At 33.9% G+C, this 24,702-nt stretch overlaps 1 protein-coding gene across 1 annotated transcript in view; it reads right to left on the minus strand.

Moving 5' to 3' along the window:
- The window catches only part of LOC110027576 (psbP-like protein 1, chloroplastic), a 28,683-nt gene extending 4,095 nt beyond the window's left edge, over positions 1–24,588 (minus strand). The window contains exons 1-6 of the mRNA XM_020729065.1: positions 24,380–24,588; positions 24,195–24,297; positions 23,253–23,342; positions 23,035–23,117; positions 22,761–22,883; positions 21,497–21,568 (exon numbers count right to left, since the gene is read on the minus strand). Coding sequence (XP_020584724.1) covers positions 21,497–21,568; positions 22,761–22,883; positions 23,035–23,117; positions 23,253–23,342; positions 24,195–24,297; positions 24,380–24,451 — 543 coding nt within the window. The 5' untranslated portion in view covers positions 24,452–24,588. The remainder of the gene's footprint in view (positions 1–21,496; positions 21,569–22,760; positions 22,884–23,034; positions 23,118–23,252; positions 23,343–24,194; positions 24,298–24,379) is intronic.
- Positions 24,589–24,702: the final 114 nt, after the last annotated feature.

The raw sequence follows: 24,702 nt of genomic DNA on the forward strand, positions 1-24,702 counted from the left end.
ATTCTCGTTATGTGTTCAACTGATGGTCTGTTGGTTGACAGCTTCGGCGTAAATCCCATTTGTGCCGAGTTCAAATTCATCTGGGTCGAATAAACACATATGAGGTAAACATGCACATGTTGCCGTCAATTTTTTTAATATATATATATATATATATATATCATTAACTTAATATTAAATGTTTCGCGGACTACTTACACAACTCAAACGGGTCATTTCCCACACTCCACCATTATTTGGTCAACTCATTTGGCAGTAAATAAAAAAAAAACATAAACCAAATAAAAAGATAAAAAGAGAAAAAAACTAATATTATCCAAAATGCACCCCCTCTTTTCTCTTTTATCTCAGCCGAAGAAATAGCAGACCCTAATTTCCAGGAAAAGTTTGCGTACGTAAGATATACGCAGTGTTGCGTACTATAGCAATTAGGAGGCCACGTATGCATCGGCAGTCCCACCACTAGTAACTTATAAAACAAATAGGTGTTTTGCCGCGCGTGACCCGTCGACTCGACCCGTGATGGTAACTTGATTGTAACTTCGTCGTACCCATGCAATACCTCCCAAGGTCGGCCTCCAGTAACGTGCATGTAATCTCGTTGTAACCCATGTGTAACCTTCCCCACTCAGGCAGCGGTACCGCGTGTATAGCCTAACTTCCTTATAATATCGTCGCCGCGAAACCAAGAGTATACCCTTCGTGTAACTTGATTGTAACTGCAATATAACAGACTATTAAGTCCGTCGTCGCGGAACGTGTTGAGGATAGCATGTTTGAATGGGATTTTGAAACTGATGAGAGTGGTAGGTTGATGAATTTTTTTTTTAGCAACGAGACATCTAAGCTTGATTATGACTGTTTTAGACATGTCATTATTTTTTATACAAGTTATAGATTAAATAAATATAACTTATGTTGTGCTCCTATAATAAGTATTAACCACAATTGACATAATGTTTTCTTTGGAGTCGGATTCTTGTCAAAGGTGACAGTAGACTCGTTTAAATGGTTTTTTAAAACTTATACTCGTATCATGAGTGATAATCATCGAATACAATCTACATTGATCAGGATCAGGCAATGGGTTGAGTCATAGCAGAGATTTTGTCAAATACATGACAGATTATGTCAGTGGCATATATACAAGAAATTGCCTACAAAGGTTCAATGCGGGGTGGTGAATAAGATAGTCAGTGATTTTTTTTATAAATATTTGAGCAAATGTGAGTCTGAAGAGGACTTTGATGATACATGGGAGGTGATGATTGAGACAGGTAATCTACAAGACAATGTGTGACTCGATGAAATGTACAAGATTAGACATAAATGGTTTCAACTTTTAGTAAGGGATCTATTTGGAATGGAAATTTTAACGATCCAAAGAAGTCAGTCAACCAATAACATTTGTCATAGTGTCTTAAAGCCCGTAAGTTCTATTACAGATTATTTTTTGGGCATTGAAAATGTTATGAGAACATGGAGGCGAAAAGCAGACCAATATACTGATGCAGACCAATATACTATGTTATGAGAATGACGAGGATTTCAAGTATGATCAATCTGTAATTACTCCTGTCGCGAAAAGCAGACCAATATACTGATGCAGACAGCTGCATTTTACTCAAGAAAGCTGTACACAATGTTTGAGGAAGAGTTTATACATGGAACATGTGGTCTTCAATTACATGTCTCTCTAAACAATGAAATTGAATTTTTCATTAAGGATTTGGATGATCACATGACAAACACTATTTGGGTAGTTAATTTCGACAGTTTGAGTTTGGATATTCAGTGCAGCTGCAGAAAGTTCGAACTGATGGGGTTACTATGTGCACACTCTCTACGAGTTCTGAACTTTCAACATATTAAGAAGATACCCGATAAATATCTCTTATTGAGATGGTTTGAAAATGCAAAAAGAGATGTATATAACATTTATGAATATAAACATCTGCAGCAGTTACAAACGTCGAATGATATTAAAGACGACCTAATATTTCAAACACATATGTAGAAATTTGCATATCAAATTACCAATAAAGCAAAGAAAAATCCAGAAGCTGGACAGCACATGAAGGAGTCCATGAAGAAACTGTCATTGGATATCAATTAAAGGTTCTCAGTCAAGGACACAAAAAAAAATCCTGTGAATAATGAATCGAATCTGAATGATCATGTCAAAATGCGCCCTAAAAAAATATTTAATGTCAGACTATAAGAGTATTGAAAGAGAAATAAAAGAGCAAAATATATATTTTCACAACTTCAATCCTTTTTCATATGTTTCATCAAACGACATGTTTTCAATCATAACCACTGTATACACAAGAAAACAAAAAGAGATTTCAACCACTGAAGAACCAGAATCACCACAATGGCATCCACCCATATGCTCACTGTCTGATTTTCTAACAAAGGTAGAAATATAATGCAAAATTATGAACACAATGTTCCATTTTCTAATTGTTCCTGTTGTAGTATGTAATTTTTTTGTTGTTGCTGATACATGGATATATACTTACTCTACAACACTAATGAATTTCTGATATATAGATATATACTATTGATACATGAATATACAATGTAGAATTTTTTTACTCCACAAACCAGAGAATCCTACATTGTCATGATGACGGATTCAATACAAGAGACAATAATGCCTCAACGGACTTCCTTTTAAGATTTTATTGTTCGATTTTAAGCTACATATAAAATGAGTTCAGGTGATACAATGCAGTTTTTCATATCTCTTTCAATGTCATCTTTCATATCCCAAATCCTATGTGCAGAGAAGATATCAATACAACAGCAAAATATAATAACCCAATGTCAGGTGAATAAGCTTATGAAGATGTCAATATAGCAGTCTTCCATATCTCTTTCAATGCCACCTTTCATATCTCAAATCTTGTGTGCAAAGGAGATATCAATACAATAAAATATGTGAATCCAATATCAGGTGAATAAGCTTATGAAGATGTCAATATCTCTTGTTTCCTTTTATTCCTTTTATGTGTTTTATGTGCAAAAAATTATTTTTTTGCTTGATATCCATATATTATCTCTTGTTTACTTGCAGGTGGTGCTAACCACAGCTGTTATGCTCCTTTTCTAATGCAAAAACTTAAAAGTGTAAAAGATGCTAATAATACAGTTTTGGTCTTCTTCAATTCTCCTTCATAGCCTATAACTGGAACTGGATGATAGTACAGTTTAATTATTCTATATTATGTAATAAAAAATGATAGAAATTTGTCTATTAGGGTGTCCGATACTTAAGGTTGTATAATCCATTAGTCTGATGAAAGTAGATTTGATAAATGAAGTGATGATTCTTGAATGTGATTTCTATTATGATTTCCTTGATCAAGATTTATGGGAACAATAATGCAAATGCGAACTTGATTATTAAGTTGGAAGGTTAATTTTTATTACACTCATACATAAGAAGATGAGGACAATAAATAAAATAATAAAACCCCATATATGAAGATGAGGATTATAAATACCATAATAAAACCTCACATATGAAGAATGGTTAAATAATAATATTTTAAAGGTTAAATAATAATATTTTAAAGGCTGACAACCTTTTTTTTCTCTCCCTCAAAAATATGAAATTTTATGCCATGATAATGAAGTTATGAGGTCTGACAACGAACAATATTTACAGCATTTAGCTAGTTATGTTTATGAATAAAAGTAATATCAAACATGTATATCATTCATTTAAATTCTTGTCAAGCATTGAGTTAAATTGGAACCAAATTCTTTCCAAGCATTCAATAAAAGTAGAACCAAATTCTTTACGCTCATTCAATAAAACTGCAAATAAGTTCTTTACAACCATCCAATGGAAACCACAATACATTCTTTACAACCATTCAGAGCATTCAGTTAATCTGCAACCAAAATCCAGACAACCATTGAAGCAGTTACAGAAATGGGTTATTTCAGAAAGTTAACATCACCACCAATCTCCCGCAGGTGGTGGGAAAAAACTGTTCAGAGTTTCATAAGGAGCAAGCTTATCAGCTCTGCAATCATATTATACCCAAAAAAGAGTTCCATAAAAAGTCAGCCTTCATAAGAATTGAAATATCAAGACATGTATATATCTCAAGTAAAAAAAATAAGAGTAAAACATAAAGTATCTAAACTGTCAAAAGATGTTGATCAAGCATTAGGTGTTGAGCAAGCACAAACCAATAACCTCACAAAGAAATATATCTTTTTTATGACTCCTGATTTATTTCTTTTTATGGCTCCTGCATAAAATAAATCAAGTTTAAATAAGTGAAATCAAGAAATTATGAAATAACAATGTCTAAATGTTAAATCTAAAAGGTCAAAGAAAAATGAGTGAATAAGAGTAAATTAGTCAGCTTAAACCAAAACATATATGAAATAAAGAAAGATTACAAAACAATAAATGTTAAACAAAGTCCAGATTCAAATAAGAAAGCCTATTTGGACTTCATGTTCTTTCTTATGTCCCGACGATTTCTAACCAAAACTCTCCCTCTAAAAAATAAATCTCTTGACTGACTGTCATACCATCCATAAAATAGGTTGAATTTTGTAAGAATTCACAAAAGTAGATGACACAGGTGGAAACTAAAATAAAGAAATAAATGTTAACATAACAATTGCAATGTAATTACAAGATTTAAATGAGTGGAGGGGCATTTGAGAAACATTTGACTTCAACATCTAGATATTTCATGTGTTAAGCCCTGTTCCGTGACATTCTCAATAAAAAAACCTGCATGACATTTCAAGCAGTCGTAAGAGAAATTATAGAAGAGAGGTATTAAATGGCTAAAAAATTAAAGATGAAAAATGCTTATTAACATAAACTTGTAATCATTCCAAAAAAAAACTATGTTCGTGACAATGTGAATTTACAAATCTCGTATCATATTTTTGTTCTAAATAATGACATAAATTTATGTCATTCCAAACTCTTTCCAATCGGCTATATTCTTATGTACTAGTGTTTCCATATATTTACAGACAAAGACACTACAATCAAAACTATTGCTCTGCACCAGAATGTCTCTAGTCATTACAACTTGTCATTTACACAAATCAGCCTGGAACACTTCCCCGACATCCCTCAGAAAATGTTTAATCTGCACATTTAAATGTAGAAATTAATAAACAATAGCATAGGACAATGCATAAAGCAATAAACATTGTCTACTTACAATGGCGTCGATGATATGCAAATGCAGTTTGTTGGGTAAGGAATCATAATCTCCATTTGCGCTCATTCATTGCCCCAATTAGCAGTGTCCAATACTGATTATTGATTATTGGTAGCAGAAGTAACTTCACATTCTCAATAGTATCTTTCATAATGTGTTGAACAAACCTTTTAACATTTCTATTTTATACAGCTGCATAAAAAGAACATATCGCATAAGAACAAATTGTCATGTTAGATGTATTTAGATGCACTATAGGACAAGTGAATTTTAAAATTTACCTAATGACATGGAGACATATAAGTACGATCTATATAGTTGTGGTGCGTTGCATCTCTTATTTTCCATCAACATAGAAAAACAATCGACTTGTTCATTTCCTAACCAACAGTTCATGAGGATTTTATCAAGATAACGTCGAGTTAAAAACACATCTCCCATATTAATTATTAAGTCACATATGTATTTCAAATATATAATTTTTACCACAAATAAATATAAAAGTAAAACAAAAAACAAATAAAAAATGGTACACTAACAAGTCCCTGAATTTGCTACAACAGATATCGATTGTTTCTCGCATATAATCTAGAATTTATTGTCTAGCGGGAAAATCGACCACCAGTGCTGCTGGATAGACATATAACACAAGCAGTGGGTATTAAAGTTTGGAGTGTGAATACTTTAAGAAAACATTTTATACCTTATCAGGGTAGTCATCATCAACATATTGTCAGTCCACTTGGTCTTGATTTTTCTCTTTAACTCCAAATTCGGCTGTTTTTTTGAGAAATTGTGTTTGATTACTTTCTTCTGTTTCCTTAATATGTACAGTTAGTGGATCAGAACTAATGTCGTCAGTTATAGTTTATTTTACAATTGTCGATTCCCTCTTATCTACATCCTCAAGCTCTTCTTTATTAGATGGTGGTTAATCAATTTAGTCTACTTCCCCTTTATTTACAGTTTCAATCTGTTAATTATTGAATGTTATTAATTGAATTAGCAAACAAGAATTTTATTGGATGATGCTTTGGCATAGGCTTCAACCTCTTCAGCTGCCTTCTGCGTTGGTTTTTTCCTCTTCTTCCGTTCGAAAATCATAAATAGAGAACTTTGAAGCCTTTTTCTTCTACCCTCTCTTGTTTTAATCATTTGAATTAAGTTTCCTAGTTGGAACTCTTTGACCCATTTCCTTGAAAATTCTCCACCTGGTTGTTTTATTGTTTTTTGTACTTCTTTTACTGCACATTTTAACTTTGTCGTTATATTTTCTAAATTTATCATACGAGTATAAAATGAGCTTTGAAAGTTCAAAAACAATTTATGATAACCTTTAAATAATTCATTTATTTCTTCAAAACTAATACGATGACTAGTATGTGGATATATATCACAATTTGTTGGTTGACCGATATAATAAGAAACTATAGTAACAACATCAACGAACGTGGACGAATATGGTCGGGATTGAGTCTTTCGTTGTCGGAGATGCTTCGCAGAACTTGATGGTTTTTCAAGTGGAGGGTCAACTAAACGATGCTCACTGTCTTTTATTTCAAGAAAATAATCACATGCCCGCAAGACATTACATACAATTAAAGTCAATCAAAGTATCACGTGAGCATAATAACATTTTCTAAGGATTAAGAAAATAAATAACTCACCTCGACGGATCTGAGCCACTTAAAAACTAGTTGAATCTTTAGAGTATTTCACCTCATATTTATTGGTCACCTCGGCATTTGTGGTCTAGCGTCAGACACTATTAGGAAGACCAAGGACCTGTGCTCATAAAACTAGAACTGCATGAAAAATGATAAAATAATTCATTATTATATCCAAAATTATGATATGAACTTTTAAAAATTATGTGCAGTACACAAACCGTTAGAAGGAAAACAAAACCAATAATGTATCTCAGTAGCTGATCCTTCCTTATTTTTATGGCACAGATATTCGGTTGTTTGGTCATAAATCCACATACTGTAGTTGGTCAATTATACGTTGTAAAAGTTTCTAAATCCTCACAAATAGAAAACTCTTTCTACACTCTAAAGTTGTTTGAAGGAAAAAGTAAATTTGACATTAAAAAAATAATTAATAATCGCAAAAGGTTATGAGATGACTCCACTGGTGAAAAGTTGATTAGTGTAGTATTTATTTGTCCTGCATCCATACTACCAGGCGAAACATTACTCCAGCTTGCAGATAACCCTCTATTGGGCATGCCTATTAGAAGTGCAATTTCGTCTGAATCAAGTTTGAGTTCTTTCTTTCTCAAGTTGAATATCATTCATTCAATATCTCAACAGTTTATTATGTGCATTGTCAAAATATGATCATGAGGGTATGAAGGAAGTTCAAAAAACTGAGTCAAACTCATGACTTCCAATTTATGTCATGTATCCTTGTCGACTGATGGTTGGACTTTATCGAGAACTTCTTGTACTGCAGATGGACGACATCTGCAATTCATTAACTTTTCAGTAAAATAATTGATACTAAAATTTTTAATGTGGCAATTTTTAAATGATACTGAAAAGTTAAAGTTGAATTTTTTTTAAATTCACCCTGTTTGTCGTCATTCGGATTTTTATTTGATCTTAAACTATTTTGTTGTATTTTTACAGATTTCTTTAGCGCAAAATCAATAAATTGCAAATGTCGTCCATCTGCAGTACAAGAAGTTCTTGAAAAGGTCCGACCATTAGTCGACGAGGACAAACGGAATAAATTGGAAGTCATGAGTTTGGCTCAATTTTTGGAACTCCCCTCGTACCTTCAAGATCATATTCTGACAATACACATAATAAATTGTTGGGATATTGATCGAATGACATTCGACTTGGGTGGGAAAGAACTCAAATTTGATTTAGACGAAGTTGTACTCCTGATAGGCATGCCCAATAAAGGGTTACCTGCATGCTAGAGTAATGTTCAACCTGGTAGTATGGATGCGAGACAAATAAAAACCGCATTACTCAACTTTTCACCAGGGGAGCCTCTTATAACCTTTTGCAATTATTAATCAAGTTTTTAATGTCAATTTTACTTTTTCCTTCAAACAACTTTAGAGTGTTGAAAAAATTGTCTTCTATTTGCGAAAATATAGAAACTTTTACAGCGTATAATTAGCTAGCTACAGTAAGTAGATTTCTGACCGAACAATTGAATGTCTGTGCCACGAAAATAAGAATCAGTCACTGCAATACATTACTGGTTTTGTCTTGCTTCTAACGGTTTGTGTACGGCACATAACTCTTAAAAGTTCATTTCATAATTTTGGACATAGCAATGAATTATTTTATCATGTTTCACGCAGCTCTAATTTTATGAGCACATGTCATTGGTCTTCCTAATAGTGTCTGAGGCTAGACCACGAATGCTGAGGTGACCAATAAATGTGAGGTGGAATACTGTAAAGATTCAACTAGCCTTTAAGTGGCTCAAATCCGTCAAGGTGAGTTATTTATTTCCTTAATCCCTAGAAAATGTTATTATGCTCACGTGATACTTTGATTGACTTTGATTGTATGTAATATCCTGCAGGTTTATGATTATTTCCTTGAAATAAAAGATAGTGAGCATCGTTTACTTGGTTCTCCACTTGAAAAACCATCCAGTCCTGGGAAGTATCTCCGACAACGGGAGACTCAATCCCGACCACATTCACCCACGTTCGTTGAGATTGTTATTATAGTTCCTTATCATATCGGTCATCAACCAACACATGGTGATACATATTCACATACTAGCTCTCGTATTGGTTTTGAAAAAATACATGAATTACTTAAAAATCATCATAAATTGTTCTTGAACTTACAATACTCAGTTTATAATCGTCTGAAAATTTTAGAAAATACAATGACAGGGTTAAAATGTGAAGTAAAAGAATTACAAAAAGCAATAAAACAACCATGTAGGGAATTTCCAAGGAAATGGATCAAAAAGCCCCCACTATGAAGCTTAATTCAAAAGAATAAGACAAAATATGGTAGAAGAAAAAAACTTCTCAGTTCCCCATTTATGGTTTTCGAACGGAAGAAGTGGAAAAAATCAACACAGAAGGCGGCTGAAGAGGTTGAAGTCTGCACCAAAGCATCATCCATTAAAATTCTTGTTTACTAATTCAATTATCAACATCCAATAATTAAAAGGATGAAGCTGTAAATAAAGGGGACGCATACCAAGTTGATCAACCACCATCTAATAAAGAAGAACTTGAGGATGTAGAAAAGAGGAATCGACAGTTGTACAGCAAACTATAACTGACGACATTAATTCTGATCCACCAACTATACATATTAAGGAAGCAAAAGAAGTTCATTAAACACAATTTCTCAAAAAAACGACTGAATTTGAAGATAAAGAGGAATATCATGACCAAGTGGACAGGCAGCATGTTGATGATAACTACTCTGATAAGGTATAGAATATTTCTTTGAAACATTCACACTCTGAACTTTAATATTCTCACTATATAATGTTAGTTGTTTGTCTTATAGATTTGTCCAGCAGCACTGGTGGTCGATTTTCCCGTTAGACAACAAATTTCAGATTATATGCGAGAAACAATTGATCTCTGTTGTAGAAAATTCACTGATTTGTTAGTGTACCATGTTTTTTTATTAGTTTTTTGTTTTACTTTTGTATTTATTTGTGATAAAAATTATGTATTTGAAATACAGAGATGACTTAGTAATATGGGATGGGACATGAGTCATTAACTCAAAGTTATCTTGATGAATTCCACATGAACGGTTGGTTAAAAAATGAACAAGTCGTCGGTTTTACTATGTATATAGAAATAAGAGATGCAACGCACTGCAGCTATATAGATCGTACTTATATGTGTCTCCATGTCACTGGGTAAATTTTGAAATTCACGTGTCCTAGAATACACCTAAATACATCTAACATGACCCTTTATTTTTATGCGATATGTTCTTTTTATGCAGCTGAACAAAGTAGACAATGTTAAAAGGTTTGTTCATCATATTATAAAGGATACTATTGAGAATGTGGAGTTATTTTTACTACCAAAAATCAATAATCAGCATTGGACACTGCTAATTAAGGCAATAAAAGAGCGCAAATGGAGATTATATGACGCATTACCCAGCAGAATGCATTTGCATATCACCGACGTCATTGTAAGTAGACAATGTTTATTGTTTTATGCATTGTCTTATTCTATTGTTCATTCATTTCTACATTTGAATGTGCAGTTTAAACATTTTATGAGGGAAGTCGGGAAAGCGTTTCAGGCTGATCTGAGTAAATGGCAAGTTGTAATGGTCAAATGCATTTCGATGTAGAGCAATAGTTTTGATTGTATTGTCTTCGTCTGTAACTATATGAAAACAATAGTACAGAAAAATAGAACCGATTGAAAAGACTATTTGGAATAACAGAAATCTATTTCATCATTTAGAGCAAAAATAGGCAACGAGATTTGAAAATTTGCATTGTCACGAACATAATTCTTTTGGAATGATTACAAGTTTATGTTAATAAGCATTTTAACTTTTTAACCATCAAATATCTTTCTTCCAGAATTGCTCTTACGACTGCTTGAAATGTCATGCAGGTGTTTTTTAGAAGGCCACGAAACGGAACACATGAGATATCTAGATGTTGAAGTCAAATTTTTTCTCAAATGTCCCTCCACTCATTTAAATCTCATAATTATATTGCAATTGTTATGTTGATATTTATTCACTCATTATAGTTTCCACATGTTTCATCTAATTTTGTGAATTCTTACAGAATTCAACATATTTTATGGATGGTATGACAGTCGGTTAAGAGGTTTATTTTTTAGAGGAAGAGTTTTGGTTGTAATCGAGAAATATGAAAAAGAATGAAATCCAAGTAAACTTTCATGTTTGAATTTGGAACTTTGTTTGACATTTATTATTTTGTAATATTTTGTTTGTTTCATGTATGTTTTGGTTTAAGCTGACTGATTTACTCTTATTCACTTATTTTCCTTTATCCTTTTAAATTTAGTATTTAAACATTGTTATTTCATAATTTCTTGATTTCACTTATTTAAACTTGATTTATTTTATGCAGGAGCCATAAAAAGAGATAAATGCAAGAGCCATAAAAAAAATATTTTTTTATGAGGTTATTGGTTTGTGTTTGCTCAGCATCTAATACTTGATCAACATCTTCTGACAGTTTAGATATTTGATGTTTTACTCTTATTTTTTTTACTTAAAATATGTACATGTCTTGATATTTCAATCCTTATGAAGGTTAGCTTCTTATGGAACTATTTTTGGGTATAATATGATTGCAGAGTTGATAAAATGGCTCCTTATGAAACTCTGGACAGTTTTTTTCCACCACTTACGGGAGCTTGGTGGTGATGTTAACCTTTTGAAATGACACATCTCTGTAACTGCTCCAATGGTTGTCTTGATTTTGGTTGCAGATTGATTGAATGTTTTTGAATGGTTGTAATTATTTTGGGTTCCATTGGATGGTTGTAAAAAACTTATTTACAGTTTTATAGAATAGTTGTAAAGAATTTAGTTCTACTTTTATTGAATGTTTTGAAATAATTTGGTTCTCATTTTAATCAATGTTTGGCAAGAATTTGAATGAGTGGTAGAGATGTTTGATATTACTTTTGTATTCATAAACATAACTAACTAAGTGATGTAAACATTGTTTGTTGTCGAGCCTCATAACTTCATTATCATGGTATAAAATTTCATATTTTTTAGGGAGAAAAAAATGATTGTCAGTTTTAAAATATTATTATTTAACATTCTTCATATGTTAGGTTTTATTATGGTATTTATAGTTATCATCTTCATATGTGAGATTTTATTATTATATTTATAGTCCCATCTTCTTATGTGTGGGTATAACAAAAATTAAGCTTCCAACTTAATAATCAAGTTCGCATTTACATTATTGTGCCCAAAAATTTTGAAGTATTTTTTTCAAGGAAAACATAATAGAAATCACATTCATGAATCATCACTTCATTTATCAAACCCACTTTCATCAAACCAATGGATTATATAACCTTAAGTATCAAACACCCTAATAAACAAATTCTTACTATTCTTTTTTTTTATTACATAATATAGAACAATTAAATTGTCCTATCATCCAGTTCCAGTTACAGGTTATGTAAGAGAATTGAAGGAGATCAAAACTGCATTGTTAGCATATTTTACACTTCTGAATTTCGACATCAGAAAAAGAACATAGCAGATGTGGTTAATACCACTGTAAGTAAACAAGAGATAATATATAGATATTAAGTAGGAAAGAAATTTTATGCATATAAAAGGAAACAAGAGATATTAACATCTTCATAACTTTATTCATCTGGTGTTGAATTATCATATTTTGCTGTTATATTGATATCTCATCTGCACACAAGATTTGGGATATGAAAGATGGCATTGAAAGATATATGAAAGATTGTTATATTGACATCTACATAAACTTATTCTTCTGGTATTGGATTATCATATTTTGTTGTTATATTGATATCTCCTCTGCACACAAGATTTGGGATATGGAAAGGTGAAATTAAAAGAGATATGAAAGACTACTATCTTGACATCTTCATAAGTTTATTCACCAGTATTAAATTATCATATTTTGTTGTTATATTAATATCTCATATGCAGACGAGATTTAGGATATGAAAGGTGGCATTGAAAGAGATATGAAAGTCTACAGTGTATCACCTGAACTCATTTTATATGTAGTTTAAAATCAAACAATAAAATCTTAAAAGGAAGACCATTGAGGCATTGTTGTCTTATGTATTTAATCCGTCATCATGGCGGTGTAAGATTCTCAGGTCCGTAGAGCAAAGAAATTCTGCAGTGTATATCCATGTATCAACAGTACATATCTATGTATCAGAAATTCATTAGTGTTATAGAATAAACATATATCCATGTATCAACAGTAACAAAAAATTTACATAGTACAACAGGAACAATTAAAAAATTAAACATTGTGCTCATAATTTTGCATTATATTTCTACTTGTGTTAAAAAATCAGGCAGTAAGCATATGGGTGGATGACATTGTAATTATTTTGGTTCTTCGGTGGTTGAAACATCTTTTTGCTTTCTTATGTATACAGTGGTTATGGGTGAAAAACTTGTCGTTTGATGAAGCATATGAAAAAGGATTTGAGTTGTGGAAATATATCTTCTGCTCTTTTATTTCTCTTTGAATACTCTTTTAGTCTGACATTAGATATTCCTTTAGATTGCATTTTGGCAGGATCATTCAGGTTCGATTCATTATTCACAGTTTTTTTTTCTCTTTGATTGAGAACATTTACCAATTAATATGTCATTAATATCCAATGACAATTTCTTCATGGACTCCTTCATATGCTACTCAGCTTTTGGATTTCCCTTTTGTTTTATTAGTAATTTGATATGCAAATTTCTGCATGTGTTTAGAATATTAGGTCGCCTTTAATATCATTCGACGTTTGTGACTGTTATAGATGTTTGTATCCATAATTGTTATATACATCTCTTTTTGCACATAGTAGTTCCATAATTTCGAACTTTCTGCAGCTGCATTGAAAATCCAAACTCAAACTGTAGAAATTAACCACCTAAGTAGTGTTTGTCATATGTTCATCCAAATTCTTAATGAAAAATTCAGTTTCATTGTTTAGAGAGACATGAAATTGAAGACCACATGATCCGTTTATAAATTCTTCCTCAAACATTGTGTACAGCTTCCTTGAGTAAAATACAGCTGCATGCCTCAGTATTGAGTTGTTTTTCACGACAGGAGTAATCACAGATAGATCACACTTGAAATCTTCGTCATTCTCGTTACTCCTCCATGTTCTCATGATATTTTCAATGCCCAAAAAATAATTTGTAATAAAACTTATGAGTTTTGAAACATCATGACAAATGTTATTAGTTGACTCACTTCTCTGGGTCGATAAAATTCTCATTTCAAATACATCCTTATTAAAAGTTGTATACTACTTATGTCTAATTTTATACATTTCATCTAGCCACACATTATTATGTAGATTACCTGTCTCAATCATCACCTCCCATGTATCATCAAAGTTTTCTTCAGACGTTTTCTTCAGACTCCTCGCATTTGCTCAAACATTTATAAAAAAATCACTGACTATTTTATTCACCACCCCGCATGAATCTTTGTAGGTAATTTCTTGTATATGTGTCACTAACATAATCTGTCTTGTATTTGGTAAAATCTCTGTTATGGCTCTACTCATTGTCTGATCATAATCAGTGTAGATTGTTATTGGATGTATCACTCATGATAAAAGTTTTAAAAAGTCATTTAAATGAGTCCACCGCCTCCTCTGACAAGAATCCGACTCCAAATAGAACATTCTGTGAATTGTGGTTAACACCAACAATAGGAGCACAACATAAGTTATATTTATTTAATATATAGCTCGTATCAAAAATAATGATATCTCTAAACCAATCAATCAAATTTGAATATCTCGTCGCTCTAAAAAAAAACTCATCAGCCTACCACTCTCATTAGCTTCAAATCCCATTCAAACATTCAAAATCCTACCCCTCTCGTATTTGCGAGTTCTTCTTCCTCTCCCGCTCTCCCATGGCTCTCGAGCGCAGTACGCACAAGCATCTCCCTCCCGATCCCTAGGCTGAAGGAGGAAGTCGAATGCCCTAATCCCACTTCATCTCTTCCGCTTCTGCTCGACCCGCATTTCCCTCCGCTGCTCGAAGCCCCAAAGCCGAAGCTCCTCTTCCCGTCCATCTCTCCCTCTCGTCGTCGAAGCTGCTGAAGCCGAATACTTCACTGGCGACCCCATGCTCCTCTGCTCTACCCGGTGCCACCTCACTGTCATTGCTTCTTTAGCGAAGCAGGCAGTCGTGAAGTTGTCCCCTCGTCATACCTCAACTCGACCTGCTCCTCCGACATCGCAACTCCGGCTTCTTCTTCATCTCCCACTCACATGAGGCCCACTTCCCACTCCCGCTGGCACAACAACCAGAGCCGCATCTCCTCACGCCGTGCGAAACTATCGGGACGCGCCAACGGCAAACCACATGCTACTCTGTTCCAGCGACCTACCTTCCCATCGGCAAACTTCCAACCTCCTTGTGCCATACAAAGCTTAGCACACCTACAAACTTATTTCTCTCCAAAATTGGTGCAAAGATGCTGCTCCAACCCACGAACTCCAGAAGCTGCAGATTCTCTCACGCCTCCCTTTCTCCACTACAATAAGAGCAAAGCCGCAGATTCTCTCACGCCTCCCTTTCTCCACTACAACAAGAGCAAAGAAAGCCATTCCGTCCGCAAAGCTTGTTGATCTTGTCTTCATAGAGCCAATGATGATGTGCTATGTTACAGAATTTGGATGAATCAACTGACCATACTACAGAGGGACACGAATGGTTCAAGTGCTGGAAAAAATTAGTTGAATTCACTAAGTTGTACTCATTCTGTCGACGGGAAATTTTTATGTGTTATGCATTTTAATTTGTATGTATTTCATGCCTCATGCACATTTATTTAAGCGTGGCAGGGTAAAGACCAAGTGCTGCATCATATCGATGTGACGGGATGGCTTTGCATGTGCATTATTCTTATTTTTGTGTACGAATACAAAGTCCTATGCATGCTTTTTTTTAAGAGTTGTGGGTTATGAAAATCCAGGGCCATAGTGTCGAAAGATACTATGTACGTTTTTTTTAAACGTGGTAGGAAGGCCTTAGTTTCAATTATTTTAAAATTGTCTCAAATTCTATTTTTAATTCAATTATTTCAATTATTAAATCTCATACTCTGTAAATAAGACAAAACCGATAGGACTTTGTATTGAGAATGCTTCTGGTGAGATACCATTAGCATGATTTCTTATGCGATACCATAAGCTTGTGGTGAGATACCATAAGCATTACTTTAAAAGCATGTCAAAGTTTTATTCTTCATGTTGTGCTAATCCAACACAAATTTCCATAAAATTTCTTGAATTTTGTTTTCTAAAAAGTTCATTCATATTGACAATGGCGTATCAAACAAATATAATTTGATCGTATATAAATAGATCTTTTTATCCACATTCCCTATTGGCTCTTTCCTTCATTTTAGTAAAATGGATGAGTTTACTTATTTTTTTTTATTTCGATCGTTTCTACACTTCATATTGATCTGGGTTGCTAACTCAATGGTAGAGTACTCGGCTTTTAATTATGACTATGATCTTTTACACATTTGGATGAAGAATTTCGTCTAGACTATTGGTATAGTTTATAAGACCGTGACTGATCCTAAAAGGTAACAAATGGAAAAAAGAGCGTGTCGTAAAAAAAAATAGAAAACTGGTGGCACCTCGATGTCGGCTCTTCGCCACCTGGGGTTGTAGTATGTTCCAAGGGTGGGGTTGTTTGCCCATTAAAGCGGTACGTGAGCTGGGTTCAGAACGTCTTGAGACAGTTCGGTCCATATCCGGTGCGGGCATTAGAGCATTGAGAGGACCTTTCCCTAGTACGAGAGGACCGGGAAGGACACACCTCTGGTGTACCAGTTATCGTGCCTACGGTAAACGCTGGGTAGCCAAGTACGGAGCGAATAACTGCTGAAAGCATCTAAGTAGTAAGCCCACCCCAAGATGAGTGCTCTCTGATCTTGTTATGGTATGGTTCATATACCATAACAAGGTTCAAAAATAATTACTCCCTGATGATGGTCATATTGATAATAAATCTCAATCGACGGGTTCAAAATTTTGTTTCAAAAGATATACATATACATATATCAACCTGATCCTCTGTGAGCAAGGCAAAATCGACAGGGTTAAGACATAAATTTCTGATTAATGGTCGTGTTGATAGTAAATCTCAACATGAGTGGTCTATTTTCAAAATCAAATCTAAAAGTCCATCTTTAAAATTCAAATAATAAATGAACCCGAGCCTCTGTGAGCGAGATGGAGTCGACAGGGTTCAAAGACATAAATCCTCGATAATAAGTATACTCATTGTACACCTCACTGAAGGTGATCTATTTATAAAAGCTAAAATTTCAAACCACAAGTCTATAAAATAATTAAATGAAAAATCTATCACTAAAAAGCTGAAGCAAAATCCATCCGCCCTTCACATCCGTTTGCCGAGGTTGACAAACATAGTATTGATTCAAGCTCAAAAAAAACCAATGTCATATCAAATATACTACTAAATTCAAACTCAAAATAACTTTATGTCAGTAAAGACGTGGTCGGACTCCTCTGTGCACATGGTATTGCCACCAAATGACACCAAAAAGAAACGGTAATGATCAAAGCTCTCTGACCGGGTGGTTTGTTGCTAAATGAAACAATTATATTTTGGTCATGACCGTAGCTCGTATGTTCCCAAATGACAATCTGTCATTTTGAGTGTTAAACCATATGGCGTATTTGATAGAGCAGAAAACCCTCTGTAAGCTAAGATCGACTTAGATTAGTCCCCGTAGACAAACATTCACCCCAGGTTTACAAAGTTCCCTTGGACGAAGCAACCCATGGCTGCTGACAAGGATCATTTGGTCAGGTTGGGTCGACTACTTCCGCTGACTAAGTAGACCCGGGAAAACTGAAACATGGGATCTTGATTGGGTTCATCGCCGTTTCCACCACCATCTGCTTTGAGCTTACGGCGATAATTTTATTATTTAAATTCTCTAATTTGTTGTTATTATATGTTAAGTCCGAATACATAGCGTCTAATGACAGGTTTTAATCGAAAATGGCATCTTGTTATATGGAGGCGTAATCAACTATGGGGGCTTACACCTATGAGAAACCTCGAACCTCAGATCTTAAAATTCTAGCCAAATGAGGATGAAATCTTTGGGTAGTGTCTTATCTACTATATCATCTGTCTTCTAAAAAATTCTGCCCGAAAACTTAACATACACACCGTGTTAGGCTCTCGAAGAGAGTTTGGGATGCCTTTTCGAAGTTTTGGAGCCCACAAGTGCCCTCTTGAGAAGTTACACCAATGGAACAACCATGAGACCATCATGCCAAAGTGGACAATAGTTCTATGAGTGAGAGTTATGATATCAGAACATTAAATCAGTCTGAAGATAAAAACTAAGTGTCATACAAAACGAAATGCTACATCATGAGAACCAACCCTTGAACCATAGATGGGACAAAATGCTACAGTTTAGGAGCCCCTCTTCAATCAGAAGGAGCCACCTCTTGAATTCTACCTGCCTGATCGATGATTTTTGGCTAATAGCACTAACAAGGACGTCAACTACTTAGATAGGGGAGATTGTAAAATCACTTAAGCAGAATGAAGGTAAACTCTTAAACATTGAGGCACCTTTTAATATAACGGTTAGGGTTTCGATAGAAACTCCAAAGTTGATCGAAACTCCAAAGTTGAGTATGCTTGCATTGGAGCACTCCTGAGATAGGTGACCACTTGGGAAGTTACACTAACATGACAAAACCATGAAGCCATCAGGCCAAACCCGACAATATCTCGATGGGTGAGAATATAGGTTGTTCCACGAGTTATATTTTTGGGTGCATAAAATCAACATGAAGAAGAAGACACAATCTTGTTGAGTAAGAACAAAACAATCTGACATTTAAGTCAACTATCAGGCACCTTTCAATAAGAGTTCAAGATCACGTTGTTTACATACTTCTTATTTTATCAAATACCATCAGTTTATATTTGCACTAAGGGTTCCTCAAAGATTTTACTTCACAATTCTACAAAATGGGCATGGCTGATATCTAAACAATCTTGACGGGGAGTGCTAACAATAACTTATTGTAAAGTGTGCATAAATGCACTGATCATAATGAAAAATGGTTTTCAGCCCTAATCTCTGACATCGGCCTCCCTCAAATAAAGGTCTCTTAAAGATAGCAGCACTTCACAGATAAAATAAAATAAAAACCGATATTTATGGACATGGTGGAGATTTTCTGTCTTTCTCTCCCTGCTTTTGTTGGTGTTTCTTATACTCCGTCTTAGATTCAATCTATAAATATCAAAGAAATAATGATATAGAGGACCTTCAACTCGCCAGTAATGAGGAAGGCTCTACAATAAATCTACCAAGAATCTTATAGAGATGGTGATTAAAATAATTTCTGATCAAATTTCCTGGCTTCCGGATGCGTCAACACAGCTCTATCAAATGCAACTAATAAAAAATAGGAAGATTTACATATAAACTACTCAATTGCTATGTATTTACATATTTAAAACCTAAGCATCAATTTTTACATCCATGCCACCTTACCTATGCATGAGTTTGACCTTGATACATGGATAAAAGCACCAAGCAGATCGACCAAGGTAAGCATGCATGTTTTGGAGAACATTCCAAAGCGAGAAATTGGTACCCATCCACCTCATAGATCTAGGGCGTGTGAGTACTACAATAAACTGGTCACACAACCGAAGATTTAGAAGTTTGTGCAACCTATACTGAAGGAGTTCTAGCACCAAACTGCTGTGGGTAGTATTCAAGTTGATGATGACGATAAATAGTTTTTTTATACTAATCGGAAGTTTTTCTTATATTTTTTTTCAAATGAAATACTAGCTAGAATTGTTGTGCATAATATAAATATTTATGGTAACAATTGCAAAAATATTTGTGAAAATAAAACAATGGCGGTTGCTATGACAAGCAAATTGATCGCAACTTCGCGTTTACGACCAACTTTGTGATGGGTTTTTTTGCAAATCACAAGTTTTCCTATAGTGTACCTGATGGGCCAACTAGAGTATATAGTTTGGGAGTGCTCATGTGCATAACTTACCATATAGGTTTCCCATAATAATTATCGAATGGAATGACCATCGATGATGCATGTTACAGCATCTCTTTTATTTTACCTAATAAGGTTGGTCAGCTTTATTTCTTAAGTGGACTGAAATAGAATCTAAAGAGTTGTAATACAAGAAAAAAAATAAGTAGACAGGCGAGGGTAGGACTACAGAAATGGATAAGTTGCCTCCATTGCAAAGTTTCGAGGGGTAATAATGCACGGAAAACTATCACTGCATTGGAAGACAAACTGAGGAATGGGTCATAATATGGAAAAGAATTTGAAGTTGCTCAATAAGATTCTAAAGCTACAAACACATGGAACTTATGCTTACCTAATATTTGATTGAGAAGGGGATCAGGATCATAAAATTATATTTCAGCAAAAACACACACAAAGTACGATGTTTCCGCCAATTAAAAGGTGAGAAAGGGTTGATACGCACAACTTCACCATTGCACCACAAAGATTAACATATGACTCAAATCCATGAACCCCGAGGCAATCTAGAGCTTGATCACTGCTCCGGGCCTGCTAACATTGTTTTTTATGTAAAATAAGTAGATATTTGATTAGCTTAAAAGGGAATATATTGCCCTTGATTAGCCGAAAAGACTAGGTACGCTTATACACAATTATTCAGAAAAGGAAAGGAATTACGTTTGTTCTCTGTCCTTACATAAACTTCACAATGGAAAATACTCAAGAAACAAGTTCTTGAAAGGGCTTAGCACAACGCATAATCAAATTCAATTTAAGTAGACCAGCCAAAGAAGAACATTGAATTGTCAGATAAAATCACGTTAAAAAACATCTGCAACAAAGTTGCTTGCCCTTCATGCAATAAAAAAGGTAAAATGCGGCGAAATAGCGCAATTGATCTTTTTTTCAAGGAAAAGTAGTTCCAATGAAATGATATCACTACACTTTAAAGCGGATTTTGACAGAAAAAGTTAACACATGCAGCTGAGAAATAATAATGAATGTTGCAAATTTACTTCCATTAGACCATCTAAAAAGGGAAAAGAATCACTCCCTCTTAACCTTCGACTGTGCTGATAAGCAACAAACTTGAAAGTAAGTCTATAGTTTCATGGCCAGAATTAACTTAAAATCTAGATTTTAAAACACATTTCTCACATGTAAGCCAATAAGTAAAGAACATATGCTAAAGCACAGGAATTACCATAATTTTTAAAAGTACGATGAAGAAGAGAACAAAAAAAAAATTGTCTACAAGATAAAGAAAGGAGGAAATGAATACTCCTGCCATTAGCATAATAATTTTTTGTTAAGCTATAGCTTCTGAAGCATAAAGAAGTGCCTCTAGATGCACTTCTTTTCATAAAATAAAGCATTTTGCATATTCAAGCATCACCAAATGAAATAACATGGAGAACATTAAGAAACTTCCATATCAGCCAAACTTCGAGCATTAAATACCAGAAAGAATATTAACCTCTGATGCCTCCAACAACTTTGTTTTCTGTGAGGGTGGTGCTAGCACCCGTCTTATCAAAGCCTCAGCAACCTATAATAAAAATGTTACTAGATCAAGCCCTGTAGCTCACAAGACTAAATATTAATGTTGACGCGTAAAAATTTAAAAATGTTAAATATCTTAAGGGGCATTTACATACATAGCACAATTTTTATGTATGTACATATCTAACAACAAAACATTCAATAATTCAAAGCAACCTTTACATGTTATTCATTATATCACATGTATATTGAAATGCTTATACTTCATAGATTAAACCATCAATAACACCCTATCGAATGAGATTTCATTGCTAGGGTTGATTGGGCCAATAAGCAAGATGATGAATGATGAGTCTATTTATAGTGGTTAATTAACTCTAGCAGAATGTTGATGACCTTTATATTGAACTAGGGTTATTGTATGAATTTGGCATGCTGTTATAGAATATCATTGATGGAAAGATAGTATTAATTGATAAAGACTCCTTTCGTTTCCCTCAAATATGAAAAGATAACATGCATGCCTAAACCTTAGTTGACTTATGCATGCACTTGAATATCATTATTAGTGAAATGTAGAAAAAATGTATCACTACTTTTAATTCATAAGATATGTTCACAAACTTCCAAGGATGATAAATTTATGGCATAAAGATATTTCATTCAATTATATTGACATCATGTAACTGTGATTTACACAAGCATGTTTGTCACTCATGACATATCATTAATCATATTGCATTACCCATACCTAGCCTAGTCAACTGATACTTCATCATCACTGCATATTCTACTAAGTTGATTACTAAATCGTTATAAGAGGAGCACTAATAAAAATAACATATTTACTTTGGGGACAGATAGTGGTTATTTCTATAATAATTTCCCTATTAAATGATTTTCAAATCTTCCAAGATATTTCACTTGTAATTTATTTCCTTTCATTTCATTAGTGAGAAGTATCAATTTCTTTAATATTCAATTATTTATGTGTGAATGCTTTAATATTACATACATACCTATTTCCTGTGTAGAATTGTAAGGCAAAGAATATGAAAGTGGATGTAAAATACTTGTAGTTACATGTAATTTCCCCTTTCGAACCTTGCAAAGAGAATTATTCATGGAATTATCGCATGGTTAAGTAATGACAGATCGACAATTCATAAACTATTGTCCAAATACATTTAAAAAAACAAAATAATAGGGTGCTTAGTAGTAGATGTTTCAATGCATACCTCTTGTGGAGATCCAAGCTCTCGAATATCTTGTTTGCTAGTTGGGATCATGTTAACGCTGACACTTTCTAAGGGTTCAATAACGTCTTTAAAAACCTTGTCCTGACCTTGGACAACAACTTCCTGGGATGAGCAGTTGATATCTATAAGAAATTATAGCTGTCAACTGGTACCTCTTCATCACAGCCAATGCAATAAGAGTTAAACATGAGTAGCTAAAAGAACAATTTTTCAGATTGTGATGAAATCTCATAGAACTAAAAATGGTAAATACCTGCCATCCAAAAGGATAGAGGAACGAGTATCCATCCTTTTTATCTGAAACAAATTGAAATCCTTTTTTGACCTCTGCTGCAACTGAAACATATAAATTGGATTTATTTAGGAAAACCAACATCAATGAAAAAATCACTATATGATGCATTGGCGAGAAGTTTTTGATGTTTCTTGAAATGGTTTTTGATAATATTCAGATGACCAGCAAGTACTCACGAGATGCAGGATTGGCTTGGATAAGTGATAAGGCAACCATTGCTCCTAGTGAAAGTGCCTGGCGCCTCCCAGGTCTCTCTAAGAAACAACCTGACAACCAAATGAACCCATATTATCAAACGTTATCCCTTCTTTTTGGAAACTTTACATACATTCCACTCAATTTCTATGCATTTACATATCTAACACCTAAACATCAATTTTTTACATTCATACCACCTTAACCATGCATTTCACTTTTTAAAAGTTAACATAGTGGAGTTTTTGCAATGATATGAAAAAATTGAGTGGTGTCAATGTAAAAAATAAAATTGGTGTGTAGAAATGTTAATACATACGAATTGGGCGGTATATAAGTAAATATCCTCTCTTTTTCTTTTTTTTTTGTTGCCCCATATCTGGTGTAGATGTCTTTCTAGTTGGAACATTGCTCGCATGTATATCAAAAACAAAATTTTGATTATATTGCTCTGGTGCATATGGGGCATCAATTAACAATAAATTTGCCAAAACCAAAAATGCAAAGTAGGTTAACATAACTAAGGACCATGAAGAACAAGTTACAAATAAAAAATTGTGATTCTTTCTCCATGAAGGTTTTGCTTACTTATAGTAACAAAAATCTACTTCGTTTGAAGCGTATTTTATAATTCATTGCTCATCATTCAATCTTTCCATTGCTTATGCGAACCCTGTAAGTGCTAGGAACTACAGTATCAGTTCAAGATTCATGACACTGGTTTGTGATGCATTTGGCGTTACCAAAATCCAATTTACATTCGATACATGAAACAAGAATCCCTGTCTAACATGTACAGCTGATTCGAACAAGTTAATCATACTTCAATTTTGTTTTCCAATGGCTCCGAGTTATAATAACTCAACTAACCTCGAGCATTTTACCCTAAGTGGTGAGAGAGAATCGGATAATATAATCTTTACCGTGTTCTTCGGTTGATGGAGAGGCCTCTGCCCTAGCCTGAGAAGAATGATTTCGCCTCCTATAATGGTACACAGTGAAGCATGGAGGGCATTGTAAAATCATCTGAAAGAACACGCAAATGGCAGAGAATGAAAGAAACTGTTGAATACTATGGATCAATAGAACGAAGGGAAAAGATGTATACCTGAGTAGAAGAAGCGGAGGAATTGAAGAAGAGGCTCTTGTGAATTACAGCAGAGTTCTTGAGCAACGCCATGCAGGAACAAGGCAATTTTTCTCAAAAGACGTCGCCTTATTCCTAAGGGCAAATCATGGAGAAATCTTCTCTTCAGAAGATGGTTGAAGGGATAAGGCGGGCCAGCCAATCCACCATTTCCTAAGGCCACAACAGCTCCCAATTACAGCATAGTCCCGCTCAAATTGATTCAATATTATATTTAATTTAGTTGAACTAAAAAAAAAATCTATTAATATTAGTTTTGTTCAATTTAAGCTCGTTTGAGCATT

This window comes from Phalaenopsis equestris, unplaced genomic scaffold, assembly GCF_001263595.1.
Source record: "Phalaenopsis equestris unplaced genomic scaffold, ASM126359v1 Scaffold000428, whole genome shotgun sequence".
NCBI classification, from domain to species: Eukaryota; Viridiplantae; Streptophyta; class Magnoliopsida; order Asparagales; family Orchidaceae; genus Phalaenopsis; species Phalaenopsis equestris.